General features: G+C 46.1%; 1 protein-coding gene across 2 annotated transcripts; it reads left to right on the forward strand.

Moving 5' to 3' along the window:
• The first annotated feature begins 646 nt into the window (after positions 1 to 646).
• Positions 647 to 26,918, forward strand: ECHDC3 (enoyl-CoA hydratase domain containing 3). 2 transcript variants are annotated; one of them, XM_079106246.1, is made up of 6 exons: positions 647 to 986; positions 4,919 to 5,040; positions 6,951 to 7,048; positions 13,191 to 13,391; positions 14,472 to 14,544; positions 25,116 to 25,402. In XM_079106246.1, the coding sequence occupies exons 1-6, from the start codon at positions 817 to 819 to the stop codon at positions 25,253 to 25,255; spliced, it is 804 nt and encodes a 267-aa protein (XP_078962372.1). In that variant the 5' UTR covers positions 647 to 816; the 3' UTR covers positions 25,256 to 25,402. The 2 variants fall into 2 exon arrangements, with proteins under 2 accessions (XP_078962372.1, XP_078962371.1); XM_079106245.1 differs by lacking the exon at positions 14,472 to 14,544 and having other exon boundaries at positions 651 to 986; positions 25,116 to 26,918.
• The last annotated feature ends 33 nt before the right edge of the window (positions 26,919 to 26,951 follow it).

Genomic DNA, 26,951 nt, shown 5'->3' on the forward strand with positions numbered 1-26,951 from the left:
CAAAAGATATAAATGTGGATCCTATAGGTTTCAACGAGAAGACATAAAGCATTCAACAGTCAACATCCGAGTAGGCTGCACCTCAGTTGTGATCTGTGATTGCCCAAAAGGCCAGGCAGTGTTTCCTTGTGGGCGGCGGGGGCAAAGCAATCTGTAACCAGCTCACGCCACTCACCACCTGATGATACTAATTTTTCTAATGTAGGCATCTGCACATACCTGGTGTTTGTGCAAAAAGAAACAAGCTGACCCGGTCTTCCCCTCCCTTAAACTCTTTCACAACCTTGCTGAACCAAAGAGCGGAGCTGGTCTACGGGTTTTGAGACCGGGTGCTTCACCCCCAGCGCTGCCGCCTGAGCAGAGCCAATAGACCCGCGATCCCAACCTCTGGCGGACAGGGCGTCCTGGGGGCGGGGCTCCCGGGGGTTGGAATGGCCGGGATGGGACGCTCGGGGGCGGGGCGTTCGGGGGCGGGGCAGCCTGAGGCGGGGCAGCCTGGGGCGGGGTAGCTGGGGGCGGTGCGGTCTGGGACTGGCCGACCTGGGGGCAGGGCGACCTGGGGGCGGGGCGGCCTAGGGCGGAGTAGCTGGGGGCGGCAGGGTGTGGGACCGGGCGGTCTGGGGGCGGGGCGACCAGGGACGGGGAGGCCCCCGAGAGGCGGGACGGCGCAGAGTTCAGCCTGAGAGAGGAATAACGGCGAGGCCTGTTCCTGTCCTGGAGGTCGCGCTAGGGTCCCGCTCGCTGCCCGCCTGCCGGGTCGCACCTGACCCCTGAGCACGTATCTTCTGCGGCCTATCCGGCCGCTCTCTGGCTGCCATGGCCGCTGTCGCCGGCCTACGGGCCTACGGGGTGAAGGGGCCCTGCTGGCTCCTACGAGGCGCGTGGACCCTGCGCGCCGCCGCCTTCTGCAGCGGGGGGCTGGCCGCAAACGGGCGCCCGGAGTCCGAGCCGCGGCTCACCAGCGCGCGGCAGCGGGACGGCATCAGGTCAGCCCGCGGGACGTGCGCGAGGCTCTCCCGGGGGGCTGGGGCCCAGGACTCGGGAAAGCCAGGCAGAGCAGGCGGCCGCTGAGTCCGCCGAGCGCCGGGCCGGCAGCCAGGTCTGTCCTCGCAGCCACTGACCCCGCGATTATCCCACACTGCCGAATCGGTCGGTAAATCCCTTTGGGGGAGGAATCCCTGCTTACTGAATCCCTGCTGTCCCTTGCCTGGGCACGCTAGCAGACCTGTACGGGAGTGCTCCAAGTGGATCAGCCTGGGACGGCCCGGCACGGCCCGGCTGGTGTGCGCAGCTCGCAGCTCGGAGTGCGCCCACCGCTGCCCCGACCTTGGAGAAAGCCCTTCACGAGGGCTCCGCGCCCCTCACAGCTTGGCCTGGCTCCAGAGTGAGGTTGGACTTAGCTGAGTCGCTCCTGAGCCCTCGCGCAGAAGCGCCGAGGCGGCAGCAGGTCAAATAGGATAAAGGACACACCGTTCTGAGAGCTGCCCTTTGAGCAGCAAGCCTAAAAACGCTTCACGACGCTTCTGTGCACAAACTGCCAACTAGACAATGGAGTAGTAAAGACTGTGCAGTTTCGACCCTAAACAAAAGGGGCGAGTTTCAAAATTTAAAAGTTTTAAATCAAGTTGTTAAAGTGTCTCTCAGGCGCGACCTGACAAGTCTCCTTTCAAACGTGGAAGGCGGTGTTTGAATTTGTAATCCACAGACTCCTACGTGTTCTGCCTAAGGAGTAGAGTCAGCCGCTGGCCTGGGCTTTTCTAATTCTTCCCAGCCTCTTGTCATCCCTACCACCTCTCCGTCTCTCTTCCTGCTGCCCTGCCAGGGGCTTCGCAGACCTCCGGCCCAGCATGCCCATATTCCCTCTAACCCCTCACTTCCTACAGATGATTGTTCTTGGCCATCCTTGGGCTTACTGGCACCCACCACAGGGGCAGGGAATTCCAGTCTTTATAACTGCTTTGGGGCTTGGAAGGGGAGTGACCCTATGCCCTGTGGACTCCTTGTCCCTCAAAAGGGACACTGCAGGAGGAAGGCCAGGCCCACACAGGACATTTTTACCTGTTTTTAAGGGGATTCCTGCTTCTATAAATCTGGTTATATTTGGTCAGAAGCCTGACTTCTGTAATGGCAGCCAGGTGACAAAAGAGGGCTGATAGAGTTATCCAGAATTAAACAAATCAGAAGAGAAGTGATTGGCACAATCTATCGTAATCTCTAGATATCGCATATGAGGAAGGAAACCCCAATCCAGTGTTAAAGTGGTGCTACTTTAGGCACTAAACAGTGGGCCCAAGCAATGCGGTCACTTCAATGGCCCCCTTTCAAAACTGTGCCTCACAGCAATACTGCCCTCAGGTAGTGAGAGGCAGCTGTGAGCTGAATGCTGTGCCAGGCACTCTGCATTCCTTATCCCTAATTTTGCTTGCAAGGTAGATAACATTACAACCACTTAACAGTGAAGAGTTGAATTCAGAAAGGTGGTCCCGCCTGCTCAGGCACACAGGCAGGAGGTAGGATCACCAGCAGTCAGACGCAGGTCCCTCTGCCTCCAGAGCTGTCTCTGCTCTGCCGCTTCTCTGTTCTCATCACTTTTACATTTCTAATGGAGAAATGGCACCAAGCCAATGTGATGTCAGTCCCCTGGGATTGGTGGATTTGGCTGCGAAAGTCATACATGCTGTTTTGTCATGAATTCATTTGACATTTATTGAGTGTCTCCTGGGTGTGGACATGACTGTTCCTCACTTTGCAGATCTTTCTGTGGTTTACAGTGATGATCTTCAGACAGACCATCAGGACATTTATAGCTCTTGCCTCTACATTTATGTTGCATGCCCTGGTGGTGACCTCATTGTGAAGGAGAATTCTTTGTAGATGGGTGGTGTAGGTGAAGTTTTCTGTGTGGGGCATGGCGTGCTTTGAACCAAGACAGACAGCAGGAGACTTCAGACTAGAAAGATTTTTAGGAGGTATTAGCAACAGGGTTTGATGGCTAGTGGAATAAGGAAAGGACAGAAGTCTAGCATGACTTTCAGGTTCTGGCTTGGGCAACTGAGCGGCGGAACTGAGATAAGAGAAAGAGAAGAGGGACAAATCTGGGAGAAAGAGGAAGATGCCCCAGGATACCTAGGTGGAGCGGTCTAGCAGACATCTGAGTGAACATGCATAATGTGGCCTCCGGAGGGAGGTTCGAACCAAGGCTAATGACTGGGAGCCGTCAGCATAGATGGAGCAGCTGAGGTCGAGGTCAAGTTCATTGATGACGTTGCTTGGAAAGACCCTATGGTACAAGAGGGCAAAGGATCAAATTCAGGATTGCCAGCATTTAGAGGATAATAGAAGACTAAGACTTCGTGAAAGAAATCAATAGGGGGTGGCCAGAGAAGGACCTAACAAAAATTTTTTAAAAATTAAAAACCCACAGAAGAGAAGGAATGTTTCCAGAAAAAAGAGACGAGTGATCCGGATGACCAGTGAGTTTGCTTCTGGCAATTAGGAGATCACCAGTGAGAAGATTTTCAGTGGAGTGGTAGGAACACTTTCCAACTCAGTTCACAATTTAGAACCCTCTGACAGTGTGTGTAATGTGTGCACCAAAGGATTAATGGGACACTTGGGAACAGATACTACCGTGCATGCAGTAAGGGCATTCAGGCTGGGATCTTTCTGCAAAATTTTGCCTGAGGCCTTAGAATTTAATTTAAGCATGTGTCACCAGTGGGATGGCAGCTTTTTGTAGGTATTAGAGCGAGTGCACTCGTTATTCCATTGGAAGGTAATAAGCAGCTCTCCACCACCACTACTCCAAATATAGGTCTCAAAGCCTATCAGCAAATCAGTTGTAATTTTTATTCATATGGGAGAACATCTTTTCTGAGAAAGAAAACAATATCACAGCCACCTGAGAACCGCAGCAAAACTGAAATGGTATTCCAAAGAAAATGGTCACTGCCTTGAAATAAATCCAGTCATCAAAGTTGTTTTCCAAAACGCTATGGCACAGAATGCTATTTATGGAGAAGCCAAGTTGACTGCATAGCAATAAGAATATCAGATTCAAAAAAGTCTAAGGAAGGCAGAAAGCATGTGTAGGTGGAGACTGATAGGAAATTTAAAGTATGTAACAGTAATCTGGTATTTGGTTCATTGCCCATTTCCTATAACAGCAAAAATAAGACATTCCCATGGAAGGAAATGATACAGGTTGTTTTATTCAGCATGTGGGATATTTTAAAATCACAAACAGGCCTTTGAAGGCTAGCTTTTTGTGAAGTGAAATGTCCAGAAGAGCCCTCTTCTTGTATCTTTTTTCCTTTTTTTTCTCTACATACATCATCCCATTTTCGGACAATGCAAATTATTTTGCAGAATTATGGGATGCCATTTAAAAGTGCTGTCATTTGTATGTGCATATTGGCAGCTGTACCTCGGCTGCCTTTTCTTTGGGATGAATGGAAGGAGTTTGGGGAGCATTTGCATTCTTGGCTCCTTTCCTTAGCCTGATTGTGAAGAGCAGCACCAGGAAATAAGTTGAAGGTAGAGCTGTTTGTCACATTCCTCTGGCTCCTGTCGCTGTCATACCCAACTCACATCCTCCCTGGGCAGAGATGATTTTGGAACTGTTGTGACTTGCCCTTTCTGTGGAGGTGGCAGTCCTGTTTCTGACAGCAAATGTGGGGGAAAGGAAAAACAAATCAAGGGACAAGGAACAAAAACCAGCCTGCGATTCGGGACGTCTTTGTTTTGTTTTGACTTAGCTGTAACTCCAGAGAGCTGACGGGCACTAAATTGGCACTAAGCATCAGCACTTCTTTTTTTCCCTTGGATTTTAAAAGCTCCCAAATTAGAAAGGAATTGCAGGGGTCCTCACTTGTTCTGACTGGTGCATGACCCAGGGATTATAAAATGTGTTTCACAGGAACATTGTCTTGAGCAATCCAAAGAAGAGGAATGCGCTGTCACTTGAAATGCTGAAATCTCTCCAAAATGACATTCTTCACGAAGCTGAAAGCAAAGATCTGAAAGTCATTATCATTTCAGGTATTTATCTGTCCTTAGTGACCTACAGTGCCCAGAGGAGGTTCCTGAAGATTCTTTGGTTAACTGGGGCATTCCCTTACTTAACTGAAGAATTGTTTTGAAGCTCCTTTGAAGAATATTTGATGTGGAAAATGCTTGTGTCCTTGGGGACTTGGTCCTAACAATATTAATTGTGGAAATTGTAGCAAAGAATACTATTCAGTGAAAAAATGTGTCTTTTCCACTTTAGTAGATACTAAGCATTACTGGACTTTGCTATGCTGGTCTTCCCATCAAATCAGGGCTGGGGCTATAGTTCAATAGTGGAGTATTTACCTAGCATGCATGAGGTCCTGGGGTTCCTTCCCTAACAATTAAAGAAAAAAAATCGGTTTCTTCATGAACTTTATAAAATAAGTTTAACCATTAATTCTTCTGGGGACCCACAGTCAGCTAGCACCTGGTTGTTCAGACATTTGATTTGTCTTTTCTGTTCTTACCAAGCCTTGTACCCGATCTCCACAGGGGCATCTTTAATGGTCCCAGAAAGCATGCTGTAATTTGCCCCTCTCCTCCCTTGCTCTTTTTCCAGTAAGAGTTTTTACAGAGTTATTTTCTCATGTGATGCTGTACAGGTGATTACTGTACAAGTAACAGTAATGTCAGCACTTTGAAGAATCCCAAACCAGGAGCAGTGGTGTACACCTGTAATACCAGCAGCTTGGGAGGCTGAGGCAGTAGGGTTGCAAGTTTGAGGCCAGCCTCAGCAATTTAGTGAGACCCCGTCTCAAAATTTTAAAAATTTTTAAAAGACCGGGAATGTGGCTCAGCGGTTAAGCCCCACTAAGTTCAATCTCTGAAAAAAAAAAAAAAAAAAAAAAAAATCAAAGGAAGAACCCCAGAAAAAGTTAACAATAATGCTCTGTGATGCTTTTTTTGTTTTACAAATTAAGGATCCATATTTCTGGAGGCAGATACTCCAGATGTTACCTTTTTATCAATGGCCAAATAGAAAATTTCTGCTTTTTATATAGTGAAGGAAACAAAATTAGAACTCATAGAATCCAGATTCCATGTGAGGTGTATCCTGGGTGCAGGAACAACCACCAACTTCTTAACTACACCATTTCTTCACCTGTGGAAAGACGATACTATTGTCTGTCAAAATAACCACCACCAAAGGGCAATATGAGAAAGTGTTCTCTACTGATCGGTAGAATGGCATTTTGCTGCTGGTGACAGTGAGGGCAGCCACATCCCCCACTTCCTCCATTAAAGAGCTTGAGCAGATGGTTCCCAAGTTTTCTTCCCACTCTGACCTTCCTGATTCAACCCTGTGGGTGTCCCTTGCCTGTATGCTAAATGACAGGGACGTTTTCTAAGGTATGATGGCTTTCGAGGACCTGTATGAGTTGGTTCACTCAGGCCAGATGGAGTCCAAAAACAAAAGCCTGAGACCAGAGGGATAGTTATCTCTATTTTAAGTACCTCCTGCCAGGCACCATGGTGCTTGCCCGTAATCCCAGCCATTTGGCAGGCCAGGGCAGGAGGTTTGAGAGTTGGAGGCCAGCCTCAGCAACTTAGCAAGACCCTACCTTCGAAATAAACACTAAAAAATGGACTGGGGATGTAGCTCAGGGAATGAGCACCCCTGGGTTCAACCCCCAGGACTGAAATAAATAAATAAATAAATAAATAAGTGTCTGCCCCTTGGTCACCGAAACCTTTCACTTTGCGTTTCCACGGCAACATGCTGGCGGTAACTTTCCAAGTGCGCTGCGAGTATTCTTATTAAATTTGTGCCATTAACTTTCTCTGCAAGTCCACAGCATAAGTATGATTGGCTATTAAAGTTGCTCAGTAAATAAATAATGAACCATCTGCCTCTGGACGTTGACATCTTTTCTCTTCTCACTTGGAAACATTCACAGCTGAGGGGCCTGTGTTTTCCTCTGGGCATGATTTAAAGGAATTGACGGAAGAGCAAGGCTGTGATTATCATGCGGAAGTCTTTCGGATCTGTTCTGAGGTGAGCGTGGACATTGCAAACCTGAAAACCATTGCTATATAGCCTTCTCATTTACAGATGGGATTTTATCTAGGAAACCTGACCACCACGGAGCCACTGAAAACTGTGGTCACTGCTGAATCCTTCATCCCAGCAGTTATTTGGTCTATCCTTTTAAGAAATGACCATAATTTGCTTCTGATTTTTTGTGCCAGAGAAAGTAAATTACACAGTGGCACTCAGCTGCCTGGTCCAGCATCATAGGCGTGTGCCTTGGTGTGCAGGTTTTGAGCAAAAGGTAAGAGATAGGAAGGTATAGCTTTAGAGAGGAAGAACCTAAAACAATGATAATTTCTAAAAGTTTAAATTAAAACAACCCATCAGGAAAGAGAATATTCATAACTAGAAATAATAACAATAGTTTAAAAAAATTAACCAATCTTTATAATCATCTCTGCCAAGGAGGAAGATTAACCTTTTCAATTTTACTTGTTTTCTGTCCCTTTCACCATATTAAGGAGAAGAATTGCCAATAGCTAGAGGAAGAAGAGGTTTAAAAAAAAAAAAAAAAAAAAGCTTTGGATAATTTATAAATCCATTAACTCAACCCCTGTATAATAAAAAAAATTGAACATAGAATCCAACATTAAGTAATATGTTGTTCGTTTAATGAGCATTTACTTATGCTACTTTAAACATAATACGGAGGAAAATACAGGGGCAGGAAAGTGTCCTGCCACAAAGACATTGGAAAATCTGCTTGGGAAGCAAGACAGGTAAAACATTTTGTTACCTGACTCTGGGATAACTTAACCTAACCTTTCATTCACACGTTGGTTTATTTCGTGGTTAATGATTCAACAAATATTTAATCCCACCTACTATGCAGACCAATCAGAGGCAAGCAACGGGGGCAATGGGGAAGGAGAGGCAGACACACTCTTGGCCACCGTTGGTTTCCCTTGTCCTTCCAGAAACCCACAAGCAGATCAGATTATATTCTTCTCATTTTGTGGAAGGACAAACAGGGAAAGTGGTTTACGTGAAGCTTCATGGGGAGGTGGAAGCTAGCGAGGGCTAGGACTAAGGCCTTTTGTTTGCCGTGTTACTGATGTTTATGTAACAGTTTGCGCTCAGGTTTGCCAAGGCTTGGTGTTTTAAAAGGTATTCTTCTACTTCTACCCTGTGCGGGTGGTTAAAGTTAAAACGCTGAGGGCACCCGACCACCCGTGTGCTCTCTGGCCTCAACGTCCTGTTGCCACCGTACTTTGTGAGAGGGGCCGCCTCTCCTCCTCTTCTGCCTCAGGACAGCTCCCCATTTAGAGTACATGGAACAGCCTGGGTGGGGGTAAAAATAAAATAAAATAAAATGCATTGAGAGAGCCAGGAGCACCCTCCTGCCCTCCATAAAGAGACTGTCTTCATCACTCTGCTGTGAATCTCAATGAACTGGTATCTAAACCAATGGGCAGAGGGCCTCATGGGAAGAAGCCAGGGCTTCTTCAGAGGTTAAAGTCCAAGACGGTTTCTTGGAAGCTTCCAATTCACAAATGCCTCTGGCTCACTGGGAACGACAGCACATAAATGGGACCTAGCCCTAAAGTGAAATAGGAGTTCTAGAGAATTGATTCCTTTAACACTCCCTCTAAGAAATTCAGATCGTCTTGGATAAATACGAGCGCAATGAACTTGTGCAAGATTTCAATTTCCAAGTGTAATCAACAAGCAGATTGAAACAGAATGAGCTCGATATGTCATTGTTCAATTCATGCATGAGAAAATTTGATTCTAGGAGGAAGATGGAGGCATCTGAATTAGCTTGCCATCTAAAAACTCTGGGAAATTTGTTACAGACCCCAAGTGCTGCATGATGGTTAATTATTTACAAATTAGGAGGAGGGCAAATTGAGAAGGAGAAGGAAAATAAGAAGAATTTGGTTACAGAAGAGCTAAAGTGACCTTCTGGGGCACTGTTCTGATGGCTCACACAGGATATTTATCACCAGTCTCTCTTCTCATGCCTGTTGAAATTTGACGGAAACCTCATCCACGGGGAGATGCTTCTCTTTCTTCTTGCACACCACCTGTGAAATGACCGTGGGACAAGGTCTTCATTTTCCCATATAACTTGGAACCCTTGATAATGCTTTTAAATGCCGGTGGGCCAGCATGCACTTCCTGTCACAGTCTGAAGTAGTCAGAACCAAAACCAGCACTTAGTTCTGGAAGGTCAGAGAGGAGGTATGATTGACGACCAAGGGTTTGATTATCTTCATTTGTAATCTAGGTTTCCTTTGTCTTCCAACTTTATTTAAAATATTTTGAATTACAAAACTAGTAAGTACTTATTACAGAAAATTTGGAAATTTTAGAAAAAAGAAAAATAAATTACTAATGCCATTTTCAAAATCAAATTTTCTCATGCATGAATTGAACAATGAAATATCAAACTCATCCTGTTCCAATAATCATACTACCTAGAGGAAACTATAATTTTGCTGCATTTTATTTATTTATTTATTTGGTAAAGGGGATCGAACCCAGGGGCACTTAACCACTGAGCCACAACTCCAGCCCTTTGTGTGTGTGTGTGTGTTTGTGTGTTTTTTTTTTTAGAGACAGGGTCTCACTGAGTTGCTTAGGGCCTTGGTAAATTGTTGAGGCTGGCTTTGAACTTGCAATCCTCCTGCCTCAGCTTCCCGAGCCACTAGGATTATAGGTGTACACCACCACACCCAACTGCTGCATTTAATTTTAATACTTTTCCCTGTGTACCTATTTATTTGAATAATCACATGTAGGTGTGATTAGATTATATAATTGTGTATTGTAAAGATTATAGAACTGGATGTTCCAGATAATATTTGGAGTACTCTAGGCATATTAATTTATATAATAGTCATGTTCTGTGTGGTTGGTACTGATATTATAATGATTTTACAAATGTGAAAATTGGAGGGTTAGGTGACTTGTCCAGGATTAGGCAGTGAGTAAGGGCCTCAGATCTCAGGAGGCTGCTTCCAGACCACTACCTGAGACCCAGACTGCCATGTTGGTATTTCCCTTAGAAAATTTCATTCCACTGAGAATGCTGCATCCTATTAAATGGATTTAGTTGAGTTTACACAGCCTTTGTTTTAGTCACCTTTGTATTACTATAATTAAATTTTTAAGGTAATTAAGTGATAAAGAGAAAAGGTTTATCTAGCTCATGGTTCTTGAGATCCAAGTCCAAGACTGGAGAGCCCATTGCTTTGGGTCTTTGGTGAGGGTGCTCTATGGCAGCAACAGGGAATATGTGTCAGAGCAAATGGATCACATCAGGAGTCAGGAAGCAGAAAGAGAGGAAGCGACTAGCATTCCAAAGTAAAAGGTTAAGGGCAAGCCACCAGTGACCTCCCACAAGGGCCTACCTCCCCTCAGGTCCCCTTGCCTCCCAAAAGCACCAACCTGAGGACCAAACTTTTAAAACATGGACTTCTGAGGGACACTCATTCCAACTATAGCAACCATTTACTTATTTTTGTATAGTTGTATTATTTATAGGTTTTTCTATTGCAAAATAATGATTGGTGAGCATGTTGGACCACATAACTTTGTATCCATTATCTTAGAAGTACAATTCCTAGATCAAATTTTTAAGCATTTTTCATGGTGAATATGTACCATATAACCTAAGTATTTCTTTATCAGGTTTTTTAAAAATGCTGGCCCTTCATAGACTACAGACAGGACACATTGACTATTCAACTCTAATCCCAGTTGACTGGCTTTTCACAAGTAATTCCTGGACATCGGAACAACCAACACTCAGAACTAAACAAAACAAAAAAACTTTCTTTTCTTGGCAGCAAGACTTTAGAAGGTCTTGTAAATTCTTCTCATTATTCCAGTTCACTGGGAATGAGCTCCATCGCTAGCCCTCCCCTGCCCTTTCCTAGAGCGCATGACCCGCTCAACTCATGGCAGTTTTGTGTACACGTATATGTGTGTACAGGTATGTGTGTGTGCTCACACTGCATATTTATGGGAAGATAGTCATTAACATTTATCAGATTCTCAAAAAATGACCCCACCCCCAAAAAAGGTTTAAAAAAATACTATTATAGAATAGGATGCACTAGCCCTAAATATGGTCATGCGTCATTTAGTGATGGGAACAGGGTCTGAGAAGTGTGCTGCTCGGTGATCTCCTCATTGGGCAGACATTTAGAGTGAACTTACACAACCCTGGACACAGTCCACTGCGCACCCTGTCTGTGTGGCGTGTACATATGGTACAGCCCACTGCACCCAAGGCCACAGGGTAGAGAGACAAGATAAGTGCAGGGTGCATGAGGCTGCTGCCTGTGTGCATGACGGTAAACTTGCTTTTTAAAAAGCAGGAGGAGTACACTCTAAAATACTAACAAAAAGGCACAGGCGAGGAGCTGGGGCATAGCCCAGTGGTAGAGCACAAGCTTCGCATGTGCAAGGTCCCGGGTTCCATCATCAGCACCAAACATAATTTTTAAAGTATGTATGCTGAACACAGAGCAGTAGCAACTGTTTATTGCAGGGAGCCACCCGTGGCTAGTAGAATCAGGCCTGGCTGAGCCGTGGGATATAGAGGTCTGATCCCAGGCACTGGCAGTCACAGGAGACTGCTTCAGACAGCCTGGGGTAGGTGACCCTGTACAGAGATGGCTCACCCCTGAGAAAATGCTGATTCTCTAAGCAAATGGCTTCCCTAACTCTACACCATCCTGTTCCTCACAGAAGAAGCCCCTCCCGGTCCCCCTTTACCTGTGCAACTATAAATAAAGGGAAGGTGGGCTTCTCTCTCTTCTTTTGAGGCCAGGTCTTGGCATGACTCAATCTGTCACACCCCCTCCCATTTAAAACGATTATTGGCTTCTTTGTTTATTTAATTAGATAAGTTTCTTAGTAATTAATCAACAGCCTGCACCATCCTCTGTCAGAAACTCTTGTCCTTATCCACGCGGAACATGGCAGGAGAAGCCCCCACAGTTTATTGTCTTTGTCAAACATCATGTGCTGTGCACAATCCATGTGCAGTGCTTCCACACACAGGCAGTGCCGTGGTCTGTTGATGACCCCAGCATCACCACAGACTTGTGGGTAGTGCTTTGCTACCAGGTCACCAGAGGACAGAATTTTCTCAACTCCATTACCGTCTTATGGGACCACCGTCCCATGCGTAGTCTGTACCTGACCAAACTGTCGTTATTCAGCAGCTGACTGGGTCATTGGTTATTTTAGAAAAAAGCTAACAGATTTCAAATGTTTATGAATGTAAAAAATAAGTTTCCTAAGCAAAATCTTCAAATCAATGAAGGTCATTTTTCTTTGAATTGCCACCTTGGGGAAAAAACCCAGATTTGGTTCCCCTCTTCCCTTCCTCCCTCCCAAGGTTCAAAGAGCAAGATTTAGAAATTGAAGTTGCCATAGCAACACAATCTGTTTAGAGCATCACGAAAAAAATAAGCTGCAAAAATAAGTGAAAGTTCTGGCAATTTATGTGGCGAGGGTCACATGAGCACACTTTGGTCTCCCCTCTCGGTGCCAATGGCTATTTCAAGAATTTTGTTTATTTTGATGACAGCAGGGTGTCTCCCTCTCCCCATTTTAATAGAATTGAGAGAGCATTCATGGTGGTAATTTGAGAAGTAATTACTGAGGAAATTGCCTTCAAGTCCTTTTCCACCTTAATTTTTCAAGGAAGCACCAAATACCAATTTCAGACTTTTAACACAGGGGCTTCACACAGGCACAGGGAGAACAGAACTATTTGTGAAAGCTTTTGTGTGTTTCCCAGAGACAAAAACAACACACTGTTTTTAGTGGGAGTGCTGGGGAAGAAGGCGGAGGGGACCCCCTCACAGAGCCGGGCTCAGCCCGCACCTCCACTTCCCTCGCCGGCCTGAGCCCTGTGATTTCCACCCTCTGAGCTTCATGAACTTGTTGCCATATAGGGCTCCCTCCTCATGGGGTTGCAGAAAGACCAAGCGGTGCTTCCGAGTGGATACCAGTACAAGTTAGTGCTCTCATTCTTTTTTTCACAGACTCATGGGGAACGTGTTCTGGAAACAGAAAAGTCATGTAACAGCTACTAATGTGGCTCCTCTGCATGCGAGTGAAGTGGGTGTGTCTGCTCCTGCAGGTCATGATGCTGATCCGGAACCACCCAGTGCCCATCATCGCCATGGTCAATGGCTTGGCCACAGCTGCCGGCTGTCAGCTGGTTGCCAGCTGCGACATTGCCGTGGCCAGTGACAAGTCCTCTTTCGCCACTCCGGGTGTGAACGTGGGGCTCTTCTGCTCCACCCCTGGGGTCGCCTTGGGGAGAGCAGTGCCCAGAAAGGTAATTCAACTTCTGACCCTTTTCTAGATTTTTTTCTTCCAGCACTTGTGAGAATTAGCTTGTAAAAAGTACTATTTATATCAGGATATTCTGCCCAAAGGCTGTTTGACCAGAGGTGCTCTGGAACAAGAAAGATTGTCCAGGGCTGGGGTCGTGGCTCAGTGGTAATGCGCTTGCCTAGCATGTGTGAGGCACTGGCTTCCATCCTCAGCACCACATAAAAACAAATAAATAAAACAAAGGTATTGTGTCCATCTATAGCTAAAAAAAAATATTTAGAAAGAAAGATTGTCCACATCCGAGAAGGAGAGGTAGACTGCTGCTTCTCACACTGGGTGTCAATTTGTGAATTCACCACATTTCAATCTTACGTGCCTCTCAGTATGACTAGTTCGGTTTCTGTTTGTTTTCCTTATAAAGATATATTATTTTGTAATTTTATTTGAAATTCAGCAGAAGCTGAGTTTCATTGCACTGAATGGTTGACCATAAAATATAATAGTGTGTCTACATAATTCCAGAATCAAGAGGCTGGGATTATTTTGCTGGTTAACCACATGTAAATAATCTTTCTTGTTCCAGAGAGGATCCAGTAAATGATTTACTCAGTGTGTTGGGCTGACAGTGGGTTAACATTTCAGGAACATGAATATCCTGTGCATAGTGTGTTGAATCTGCCCAAGAAGAGGCCATGATACAAGGCTGTCTTGTCCTTGCTAATGACAGCGAGATCCATTCTCATCTCAGAGCTTTCTTCCTCCCTGTAATAATATTTACTGACCATACCTTAAGTGGAAACCCACAGTGTCTTCGTTCTAGAAGTGCATCCTCATTCTCAGTTGGACATCCGTAAAAGGGAGGCCAAGTCATAGGTGGCAAGTAGGGAACTAGGTTGCTTTCTAGGATACATCATCTGTTCTAGCAACAACTACAAAATTAGCAATTGCTGAATGCCTCAGGCTCAACAGAAATGAGACCCAAGGGGACTCAATCGATAAGGCCAAGAAGTTTAGGGAACACTCCTTTCTTTGATAGTTTGCCTCCTTATTCATTTTTATAGAGATGTGTGTTTGTGAGCAGATTCTGAAGACAGACCCCCACAAGCATATACACCTCAGAAAATTACCAGGGAGCAGGATCCACACTGCAAAAGGTGACAGCTTGCTAAAATGTCCTCCAACAAAGGGACTTTTTTATTCTGTCAAAATAAATGTCTATCTTAAATGTATAGATGCACATTCACTGAGTATTTTTGAGGTTGCTACTTCTTGCCAATATGTTAAATTAAATGTATCACCAATTGATTGACAGAGCTTACTAATTAACTATCTTCTAGCTGCAAATCAAATCAGGAAGACTTTGTTTAGCGAAAAGCAGGTGTACTGCCAGGTAGCTGTTCATCCTCTTCAACACCTGACTTGCTGGAAGTTTCCATGATAAAGCATTTGAAATCTTTAAATCACTCATCGTGTCAGGATAAAAATTCATTTTTTCTTAAACCTTTGAAATCAAGTTTTTTTTTAGAATTGATTCCTAGAAACTTAACACTGTATCATATCATATTTAAGAAATTTTAAATTAATTATTGAGAAGAAAGAGGGGTAAATGTGACCTGAAAAAAAAAATCATATAGGACTTACGTTCCCAGGAAGTCCAGTTCTCAGAACCACATGGTACAACTGTTCAGTGTGAGAGATTAAGGCGCAGAGAGGTTGTAAGCGCCAAGGTAGCTTTTTCCCTCCCGAGACAGTTTGGTCAAAGAGCCAAGCCTTCTCAGAGGATGGGGCAAAGAATCTCCTGGAGTGTCCAACTCAGATTCCTTCCTGGTCTCATGCTCTGACGCCCTCGAAGGCCTCTGAGTCGCTCAGCTCAGAACTTCAGAGTTTTTTGGGTTTTTTTTTGGTTTTTTTCTAATCAGCAGCTGAAAACAATTCAGAGTCCTGTCACTGATGTCCTTACGCCTTGGACTCATTAATACTGGGCAACCGGGGGGCTTGAATCTGGAATATGATTTGGGGTCAACACTAATGAGCAGAAATGGCTCATTAGTGATTACTGCAGTATTGATAGAGAGAATTTTTAGGAGGAGCAGTCAGAACTTAAGACCTTTGCCAGACTTCTGGATCTATAGAGGTGACCCTTGTGACCTGCTTTAGGAGGAAATATTAGGATTCATAAAAGTCTAAGCCTGACCAAAAACACCTGCCTGAGATTCATAAAAATCTAAACCCAGCCAAGGGCACCTGCTGCCACCTTTTCTTGATTGCACGCACGCAAACATATTATTCACAGGTTTGTGGAGCATGCTCACATGCTGGGTGAGTCCCCAAGTTCCTTCACAGGGAGGGAGCAGGTGCTTTTGCAAACTGGACTGGAAGTCGCAACTCTTTGCACACAGGCTGAGGACATGTGTGGTTCACTAGTGCTCTCTGCTGGTCACTCGAGGAACCTGCTTCGCTGTGCCTGAGACTGGGAACAGCCCTTGTGGTCAAACCAGACTGAGTCTGGGCATGAGTGATCTTGCCCGTTTGTAAAGTGCTTCTCTCCTTTGGCATGAGTTAAATAATGCATCTTCATTGAGACACACAGGCACCCTGCCTGGTACAGCTGCTGCCCGCCCCAGGCAGAGCAGACCTCATTCAGAAATGCACCGCCAGGTATCCCTGGAGAGCAAGAGAAAAACCAGAATCACCTCTTCCCACACCAGTTCTTCTGCCACGGTAGGAGAACTTCCAACTGCTTATCCATTTTAATTTCATGGGTCTGTAGAATCTGATTTCCTAAGAGTCTAATGGGAACAGGGTAGGATTTCCAAGCAGGAGAGAACGTTAGATCTCTGCTGCTGTCTGTATTGGTCTGAGCCTGGGATAGGCAGTATCTCAGGCCTGCTGCAGACCGACTGCAGGTTAGCAGTGCGCGGTATGGACATCAGGGCTCGGGAAGTACAGCCTCAGAGAGCTTGCGGTTCAAGAGCTCCTGGAAGAGTTGCGGTGACTTTCCTTGTGTTCCCGATTGGACAGGCCATGACCTCCACCAGCATGCCTCCCCCAGAGCTTGCCTCCTGGCGGCTCCTGTGCCCTGGCACTACCAGTGCTGTGGAGGAGTGGGCGCACGTGTGCTCGCTGTGGGCTTTGCACCACGTCGCCCCTTCCTGCAGTGTCACTTCCTCGCCCTGCTGCCCTTGTGTCCTGGAAGACATGCACCGTGTGCCACGCCTGAGTGCTCCTGTTCCCCACATTCTTAGGTTGAACCCTAATCACCAAAGTGACGGCCTTTGCAGGTGAGGCTTTTGGGAGGTGGTGAGGTCATGAGGGCGAGGCCTTTGTGAATGGGATCAGTGTCCCTATAAAAGGGACCCCAGACAGCTCTCCTGACTGTTTTTCCCCATGTGAGGACATAGTGAGAAAACAGCAGTCTTATGAACCTGGAAGCAGGTTCTCACAGGACCCCAAGTCTGCTTGTAACTTGATCTTGGACTTTACAGCTTCCAGAATTGTGAAAAACACATTTCTGTGCTGAGAAGCTTCCCGGTTTCTGGTATTCTGACTTAGCGCAGGCTGAGTGGACTCAGACACCATGCACGTCCAAAAGGGCAGAGCCTTCCCAGAGCGCCATGGTGCACAGTCTCATCAGCCGCGTGACGTAAGGGAGCCCAGAGGCACCTCTGCTTCAAACACGCATCCCCTTTCTGCTACTGCAATGCCTAGAAGCTAACGTCAGAGGGGCATGGGAATTTACAGTTAGAATAGGTACGTTCATATTAGCTGTTGCGTTTATTAGGCACCGACTGAATACCCAGCCCTGTATCATGAGTTTTACATTAAAACTCATGATTATCTCTAATCACCACAACACGGCAGGCAGGCGGAAGTACTTGCTCTCCTTTCCGGATGAGAAAACCGACTCTGAAGGCTGGGTAGTTTGTTTCAGATCTTATAGTTAGAACGTGGCAGGCCTGGGGTTGGAGCTGGGGTACCTCGGACTCTAACCCCACCTTCTCCCCGCAGCTCCTCAACCTCCACATTAAGCACAGCCTTGCAGCCTCGAGTCTTTTCCTGTCGCTTTATAATGCAGTACCCCTTTGCAAAAAGGGGTATTAAATTACCAGCTCTGGAGTGACCAAAGAGGAAACTGAGTTGATAAGGGTGAGGGCATATCTTATTCTCTTTCATCTGAAGTTTCTGGGGGTAAACAACATAGAAACTTAAATACCAAGGAGAGGTGGTGCCGATTAGCTATAAAATCAACAGGTTTCTTCCCCTAGGGAATGCCACTCTTGTGGTCTCTCTAGGAAAAATGTGCATAAGTCAATATGCTGCTAAATACTTGACCTCACCAGGCAGATAAAGAAACTGAGGCCAAGCGATGGGGATGCACTTGGCAGGATGATGTGGAAAACCAAAGCCAGGGCCAGAGCTCAGTGCAGGCCTCTGCCCTTGACCTTGCTCCAGGCAGTTCTTTCTCTGCCCAGCAGTTTGAATCCTGTCAAGACCTTTTGGTCTCTGGGCTGAAGGGAGAGGATCCAGGATTGTGGGAGCAGCCCCTGACTCATGGCGAGTGTCCTTCGGTGGTCCAGGTTTTGTCCCCAAACTGGCAGAGGAGACTGGAACACCCCGGTGCTCTGGGCTGACCTCGTTCAGAGTCATGCCTTAATTACAAAGAAGCCCCTGAGCCCTTTCCCTCTCCTTTGCATCCATCCAGGCACATCACCAGCCAGCCACCTCGCCAGCTGCCTGGGTTCTTCCTCTCATCTCTTGGGCTTCTTTGTTCTTATCAGTTGGCATAGGGACACATCCAGGGACGCCCTGGTTTTCACTGTACAGTGTAGGTGTGAGAAGGAACTGCAGAGTCAGGCTCTGAGGCCCAAATAGAGGCCTCTAGAATCAGATTTCAAAGGCAGCAGAGGGAGGCCTTCCCCCACCAGCAACTTGGCAGTGACAAAGTCCTGTGGTTCTTCTTTATGCCTCTTCACAGTAGATTCTGTCTCTTTATAGGAAGTGGGAAAGAGGGCAGGTAGGGAAGCCTATTATTTAATAATTAGGATTTTTTTATTGTAAGTGAATCTGGTATAAGTGATAACAAATCTGGTATAAGTGATAACAAGTTTGCATCAAAATAAGTGATAGCAAATCCAAGAGCAGATGGGACTTGGCCAGGTGATATGGTACCCTCAGCTTGCCTTTGACATGACTGCATATGGAATGTTCCAGAAAGATGAATATCTTTCATCTTTTAAAATAATTCCACAAGAGGTGACTTCTGAATTCAGCAGTCCTTGTAGCCACTAGGCTGCAAATGATAGAAGAGGCTGGGATGATATCTGTCTGCATTTTAGCTCTGCCATGCCCCAGAATTGTGATCAGCCTTCTGACTGTCTTGAGACCCACTGACTGGCTCTAAGTCTCTGTCTGCATATCTGGCTGTTTGTCTTTCTCTAATCACCTGATTGAAGGACTGAGGGGAAATGATTTTTCTATTGAGTTGAAATCCCTCATGCTGCAGCTCAAGTTCATTTCCTTCCTCTTTACTTCTAGAGTCCTACGAATCTTTGGTATAGAAGAGAATGTAGGAGATTGCTGAATTCTTGCTCCTGCTGTAAGCAGAACCTTCTCCGCCTGACAGACGAGGGTCTTCCCTACTCCTGCATCTCCAGGAGTTAGAATTCCATTTTCTCTGAAAGGGGTTCAGTTCAGGGACTTATTAGCTACTTTCATTTTTTAAGCAAGTTTTTTGGAGCTGCTTCAGAATTACGATATGCATAGATCCACAGTATTTCTATGTATCTTAGCTCGGGCTGCCATTACTAATACTACATACTGGGTGGCTGGAAGTCCAAGATCAAGGTGCCACCCAGTTTGGTTCCTGACTTACAGACACCACCTTTGCACTGTGCCTTCATATGGTGGAGCGTGAGCGAGCTTTGGTGTCTCTTCTTATAAGGACACCAATCCTATCATGTAGGGACCCCTTCTTTATGACCTCATTTAACCTGTATTACTCCTTCTAGGCCATCTTTCCAAATAGACTCACACTGGGACATAGGACTTCAACTTATGAACTTGGCAGGGGGACAACTCTCAGTCCATAGCACAGCACTTGACCATAGTAGGTTCTCTATACAGATATCATTGAACGAATGACCCAGAGGACGTGAGGCTGCGATTCGAGCTCCTCCTCACGGAAGCTGGTCACCTTCCTTCATAAACACGAATGCTGCCAGGTCCCTTGCCTTGTCTCCTGCAAGCAAATCATCACGATTTCCCCTGATTCGTGTTTTGCCCAAAGGAACCATTTCTTCTAGCATCTCCATTGCACTAGATGTGACCAGTGCCCTGCAGCCATCTGTTAGCTCTTCACAGCAACCCTAGGAGGCGGACATTTGTGCCCACAGGTTCCCATTAAGGAACAGGAGGTGACAAGCAGCGTGCCCAGGGGTCTTTCAGAGCATCAGCACCCAGCAGGCCTGGGCCCCGTCCTTGGATTCCAAAGGGTTTGCTCTGAAAATGTCTTGGGACACCTGGAGTCCTGTCTAGCTACAGTATCCAAGTCTGCCAGGTGACTTGACTTGCACAGTGGGGCCCAGAAAAGGTGAAGAGAGAACGAGAGACTGGGAGGCAGAGGGTCATGAAGGGAAGAGGAGTCACTAAGAAGGGCATCTGACAGGAGGCGTCTGGTAAGGGGGCAGTGCCCAAGACAAATCAGCACCCCAACTGCCAGGCCCACTGCATGGGAATGAATAAATGCCCTCTGCGGAGCCAGCCAGGAAGGGGCTCTGCTACTTTACCTTCGATTATTTCCTCCTTCCGGCTCTGACCCTGTTCTTTTTTTTTTTTATATAAACAAATGGGATACATGTTGTTTCTCTGTTTGTACATGGACTCAAGGCATACCATTTGTGTAATCATAAATTTACATAGGGTAATGTTGTTTGATTCATTCTGTTATTTTTTTCCTTCCCCCCACCCCCCACCCCTCTTTTCCCTCTATACAGTCCTTCCTTCCTCCATTCTTGCCCCCCTCCCTAACCCTAACTCTAACCCTAACACTAACCCTTCCCTCCCCCCATTATGTGTCATCATCCACTTATTAGTGATATCATTCGTCCTTTGGTTTTTTCAGATTGGCTTATCTCACTTAGCATGATATTCTCCAATTTCATCCATTTGCCTGCAAATGCCATAATTTTATCATTCTTTATGGCTGAGTAATATTCCACTATATATATATGTGTGTATATATACACACACACACACACACACACACACACACACACACACACACACATATATATATATATATATATATATATATCACAGTTTCTTTATCCATTCATCAATTGAAGGACATCTAGGTTGGTTCCACAATCTGGCTATAGTGAATTGAGCAGCTATGAACATTGATGTGGCTGTATCTCTGTAGTATGCTGATTTTAAGTCCTTTGGGTATAGGCCAGGGAGTGGGATAGCTGGGTCAAATGGTAGGTACATTCCAAGTTTTCTAAGGAATCTCCACACTGCTTTCCAGAGTGGCTGCACTAATTTGCAGCCCCACCAGCAATGTATGAGTGTACCTTTCTCCCCACATCCTCGCCAACACCTGTTGTTGCTTGTATTCTTGATAATCGCCATTCTAATTGGGGTGAGATGGAATCTTAGGGTGGTTTTGATTTGCATTTCTCTTATCACTAGAGATGTTGAACATTTTTCCATATGTTTGTTGATTGTTTGTAGATCTTCTTCTGTGAAGCGTCTATTCATTTCCTTAGCCCATTTGTCAATTGGATTGTTTGTATTCTTGGTGTAGAGTTTTTTGAGTTCTTTATATATTCTGGAGATTAGTGCTCTATCTGAAGTATGAGTGGCAAAGATTTTCTCCCACTCTGTAGGCTCTTTCTTCGCATTGCTGATAGTTTCCTTTGCTGAGAGAAAGCTTTTTAGTTTGAATCTATCCCAGTTATTGATTCTTGCTTTTATTTCTTGTGCTATGGGAGTCCTGTTAAGGAAGTCTGGTCCTAAGCTGACATGTTGAAGATCTGGACCTACTTTTTCTTCTGTAATCTGCAGGGTCTCTGGTCTGATTCCGAGGTCCTTAATCCATTTTGAGTTTAGTTTCGTGCATGGTAAGAGATATGGGTTTAGTTTCATTCTGTTGCATATGGATTTCCAATTCTCCCAGCACCATTTGTTGAAGAGGCTATCTTTTCTCCATTGCATATTTTTGGCCCCTTTGTCTAGTATGAGAAAATTGTATTTATTTGGGTTTGTGTCTGTGTCCTCTATTCTGTACCATTGATCTACCTATTTTGGTGCCAATACCATGCCATTTTTGTTACTATTGCTTTATTGTAGTATAGTTGAAGTTCTGGTATTGCGATACCCCCTGTTTCATTCTTCCTGCTAAGGATTGCTTTAGCTATTCTGGGTTTCTTATTCTTCCAGATGAATTTCATGATTGCTTGCTCTATTTCTATAAGGTACGTCATTGGGATTTTAATTGGAATTGCATTGAATCTGTATAGCACTTTTGGTAGTATGGCCATTTTGACAATATTAATTCTTTCTATCCAAGAACATGGGAGATCTTTCCATCTTCTAAGGTTTTCTTTAATTTCTTTCTTTAGTGTTCTGTAGTTCTCATTGTAGAGGTCTTTCACCTCTTTTGTGAGATTGATTCCCAAGTATTTTATTTTTTTCGATGCTATTGTGAATGGGGTAGTTTTCCTAACTTCTCTTTCTGAGGATTCATCACTTATGTATAAAAATGCATTGGATTTATGAGCATTGATCTTGTAACCTGCTACTTTACTGAATTCACTTATGAGTTCTAAAAGTTTTCTGGTGGAATTTCCAGGTTCCTCTAAATATATAATCATGTCATCAGCAAACAGGGATAGTTTGAGTTCTTCTTTTCCAATTCGTATCCCTTTAATTTCTTTGGTTTGTCTAATTGCTCTGGCCAGAGTCTCAAGAACGATGTTGAATAGAAGTGATGAAAGAGGGATCCCTGCCTTGTTCCAGTTTTTAGGGGGAATGCTTTCAGTTTTTCACCATTTAGAATGATATTGGCCATGGGCTTAGTGTAGATGTCCTTTACAATGTTAAGGAATGTTCCCACTACCCCAATTTTTTCTAGTGTTTTGAGCATGAAGGGGTGCTGTATTTTATCAAATGCTTTTTCTGCATCTATTGAAATAATCATGTGATTCTTGACTTTAAGTCTGTTGATGGGTGAATGACATTTATTGATTTCCGGATGTTGAGCCAACCTTGCATCCCTGGGATAAAACCCACTTGATTCTGATCCTGTTCTTAACTACTCTTTGAAAGTCATTGGAGCTCTTGGTCACGCCAAGTGATAAAGGACTCAGGGCCAACTGGCTTTTGTTTTCTGTTGTCCGTTTTGTATTTTCGTGTGGTGTGCGTTTTTCAGGTAGTCACTTCCCATCACATGGAGCACGTGAATTCCCCCAAGAGCCACGTGTGTCGACAAAGGAAAAGGCCGCTTGGAGGTGCAGTGACACTCTTCCACCTTGACTTTGACTCTGGGTCCCAGCTGACTCGCGGATCTGGGGCAGAGATGGAGCAGAATGCCGTCCTGCTCCTTCCGCTGTGACCCCCGGCGTCTTCAGCAGGGTCAGATTGTACTTGGTAGCCGTTGACAGCAGGACCCGTTTTCAGCTCCATGTTGAGGAGTTACTTCAGACAGGCAGTCCTGAGGGTGCCTTTCCTGGTCATCTGACAACGGGTCTGCCTGGAGCGACCCACAGCGTCACATTCCCACTCCCTCCAACGGTCGTTACCCCTGGAAAGAGGAGAGGTTGGGATTTAGTCCATGGCCTTCACCTTATACCAACGTCACCTCTCCCGACTGCCAGTGGGTGCGGATTCCATTAACGCTGACAGGAGAAAGGGCCCTCTGGCCAGGTTTCTGGCCTCTCCCTCTATCAAATCTTGACCCCTAGGTGATCCAATATAATCTCATGGTGAAAACCATCTAGATCAGTGGTTCTAAACCAGGAGCAGTACTGGCTCCAGAGATATGTGGCAATACCTGGAGACATTTTTTTATTGTCACAACTAGCAGGCAAATGTCAGGGATGTTACTGAATATCCTACAATACCCAGAACAGTTCCACGCATTAAAAAAAAAAAAAAAAAACTTATCTGATCCAAAATGTCATTATCACCATGGTTGCTCTGAAGGCCGATGATTCCTAAATTTATATGGCAAGCAATTCTAGTTATCTGTTACTGCATAACAAGCCACTCACAACTTAGTCGCTCAAAACAGCAATAACTTGGTTAGCTCATGAATTCGCAGTTTCACAGGCTCAGCCAGCGAGCCTTATCTCCATGCCACAGCGGCTGTGGCCTCCGTGGGGGACTCATCTGAAGGTGCTCAACCTGTATCTGGCTGCTGAGGCCGCCCCCCAGCTGGGCATCAGTGGGGGGTTGTCAGCAGACACATTTACCCTGGCCCCTTGGTGTGGCCAGGTTCCAAGCCTGAGCAGCCTGGGAGAAAGAGCCAGGTGGAAGCGGTAGCACCTGTTTGACCTGCCCTCAGTGCCACAGAGCATCCCTCATGCCACACTCTGGTTGCCCGGCTGCCTGCCTTCACAAGTGTTTAGAGTGCTACAAAATAAAGAAGTCAACTTCCTGTCCTGTGGAAGTTTACATGCTAGCAAAGAGACATACAATCAACAAATAAAATATTTAAAAACATGCAATGTGCTAAATGATGAGAAGTGGACAAGATAAAAGGAGAGCTGGAAAGGAGTGCAGCGTTGGGTTTATCTGACCGTTCTGGTAGGGCTGTCCTGGAGGATCATGGGTAAGGTGATACACGAGCAGAGGCTGAGATTAAGACGCAGGCCGTGAGGATGCCTGGGAAGGATGTTCCAGGCAGAGGGGACAGCAAGTAGAGGACCCTGAGGTGACAGTGCACTTGGCGAGTTTGAGGAGCAGCAAGACGCCAGCAGGTTTGCTGGGAGCGGGTAAAAGGTATGGGGAGAGGAAGGTTCCCCTGCACCGTGTCCCCGTGCACTGGGGGACCGCTCCTGCTGGCTTTGAGACTTGCAGATCCAGGCCCAGTTTGAGGCAGACTGGGGAACAGAAGACCCAGCCGAGCATGAGCCGGGCTCCCTCTCTCCACAGCCTTGTCACCTCCACCTCCTCTCACCTGCTTGCAAGTTAAAGGTGTGTTAGGGTCTACATCTGGTCCCTGGAGACATTTTTTTTACATGTCCCCTTCTCCCCGGACAAAGGCTGTTCCTTTGGGTCAGACAGAGATGACAGTACCTGTGGACTTGTCTTCTGGGGGAGAAAGCCCTCTGAATTGGTTTGTGACAGGTTTCTGCAGCATGTTTGCAAGGGCCTCCCGTTAGATGGGCCACTGTCCTGTGCTTGTCCCTTGAAAGAAGCAGATGGAATCTCATGTCTCCGAGTGAGTGAGTGGTCCGATCTGTGCAGGACCGGAGTCACTTCCCCTCCCTGGCTACTCGTATTTTCTTTGCTCTTGGAAAGATCTGAGCTCATTCCTGGCAGGAGTCAGGGTGTGGATAACATCAAGGGTGGGGAATGACATGTCATTTGAGGAAGCAGATAACTGGCAGAGATGTAGTTTCGCGAGGAGAGCGACAACCCCAGCAGAGTGAGATGGAAAGAGCCTGAGGTGGCAGTGGGATAGCAAGGGTGCCTTCATGACCTCACCTGCTTCCTCCCTCAGGTCGCCTTGGAGATGCTTCTCACCGGGGAGCCCATCTCTGCTCAGAAGGCTTTGCTCCATGGGCTGCTCAGCAAAGTCGTGCCGGAAGAGCAGCTGGAGGAGGAGACCATGCGAATAGCCAGGAAGATCGCCTCCTTTAGCCGGCCTGTGGTGTCTTTGGGCAAGACCACTTTCTACAAGCAGCTGCCCCAGGACCTTAGCACAGCCTACTACCTCACCTCCCAGGCCATGGTGGACAACCTGGCCCTGTGGGATGCGCAAGAGGGAATCAAGGCCTTTATCCAAAAGAGAAAACCCACCTGGGCACCTTGAGCTGGCATTAACAGAGGAATGGCGGAGGAGGGAGCCCAGTGGGCAGCACTCTGAAGACCCCAGCACTCGCCCCCTCATGCCTGACCACCCCTGCTGCCTCGGTTGTAACAGAAGGCGGCTTGCGTTGATGACACTCATGGTGGCTTCACAGCATGTGGCCTACCCACACTAAAAGTCATGATTCCACAGGGGAAGGATGGAAGGAGAGTAAAGGCAGTGCTCACTTAAGGGCAGGTTAGTGGGCACCTGGGTGGGCCAACTATGGCTGACATGCTCCTTGACAGCACCCCACGCAAAGGGCCACCCCTACACAGAGGGATGGCCAGCTGCGGCGGGAAGGAGGGACACCCAGCCCACTCTCAGCTGCAACGTCCTCTAAAGCAGAGTCCATTCTGGTTGCTTATGACAGGCGAAACACTTCAGATCTCCATGAGATGTTCTCCACACCGAAAATCTTCTTGATTCTACTGGGAAATAATCATGGCTGCGGCTTTGGAATACTCTTCTGCAATTTAAATAAATTAAAATTTTCAGAGATGGGTCATTTTATCTTTCCGACCAGACTGCAAGATGTCTAAGAACAAAACCAACTCTTTCTTTGTGTGTTCCCTCTGATGGACGTAGAGTTGGGCCTCATATTCTAAAATGAACGTCCTGGCCCTCCAAGTCACCCTAAAACCCGCACCCTGGGCTGCAGTGGGAAGATAAACACAGCAAGGGGCAGACTCTTCACTCCTCTGGCACATTTCTGAAGTCTGCTCAGCTTCTGGTAAAGAATCCAAACTAGCACCAGGCATGCGAGTTCCCCAGTTGAGCAAGTGTTTGGGGCATGTATTCCTAAACATGTTACTTTTTGGTTTCTTGTCTAATGTGACTCAAGAAATGTTCCGAATCTCTTGTCTTCAAACTTGTCCAAAACGCTGTTTTTTGTTTTTGTTTTTTGTTTTTTGTTTGTTTTCATTTCAGTGCTAGGGATCAAACCCAGGGTCTCACATGCTAGGCAAGTGCTCTACCATCGAGCTACATCCCCACCCCTATTTGCTTTTTAAGCTAATTTATTTCACCTGAGACTTGAGTGTGTGGCCATAACTTTGCTTAGTGCCACTATGGAGATAAAGGACCATGTGGATCTAACCTGTGGTCTCTACTTCTATTTCTGGGGTAAGAACCTCATGGTATGGATGGCCCCAGTATAATCACAGGCTTCTGTTGAGATTAGCAGTTGTTTTCTTCTCCAGATTTTAGAAACTTAGAAAAGAGTGTGCTTTCGAAAAGGAGAAGTTACAGAGTGCTACTCATGAGCAGAAAACGTTTGACACCTGCCTTGCCTGGCACACAGAATGTGCCAGATGCCTTTACAACCCTCATTTAGTGTCCACGAGAACCCAGTGGAGTGGTCACCTGATGGTCTCCACCTCACAGATGAGTAGTTGAGACCCCGCCACACACTTTGCCCCAAGTCAGACAGCTGGGACTGGACATGCTGCCTGGCATGGCCCCACGGGAAATGTTACAAATCATTAA

The sequence above is a fragment of the Sciurus vulgaris genome, assembly GCF_902686455.1.
Source record: "Sciurus vulgaris genome assembly, chromosome: 12".
NCBI classification, from domain to species: Eukaryota; Metazoa; Chordata; class Mammalia; order Rodentia; family Sciuridae; genus Sciurus; species Sciurus vulgaris.

Coding starts and splice junctions, on each gene's coding strand:
- ECHDC3 (XM_079106245.1), top strand. CDS start 817: ATGGCCGCTGTCGCCGGCCTACGGGCCTACGGGGTGAAGGGGCCCTGC. Junction 987..4,918: donor CGGCAGCGGGACGGCATCAG/GTCAGCCCGCGG, acceptor TGTGTTTCACAG/GAACATTGTCTTGAGCAATC. Junction 13,392..25,115: donor GGAGAGCAGTGCCCAGAAAG/GTAATTCAACTT, acceptor TTCCTCCCTCAG/GTCGCCTTGGAGATGCTTCT.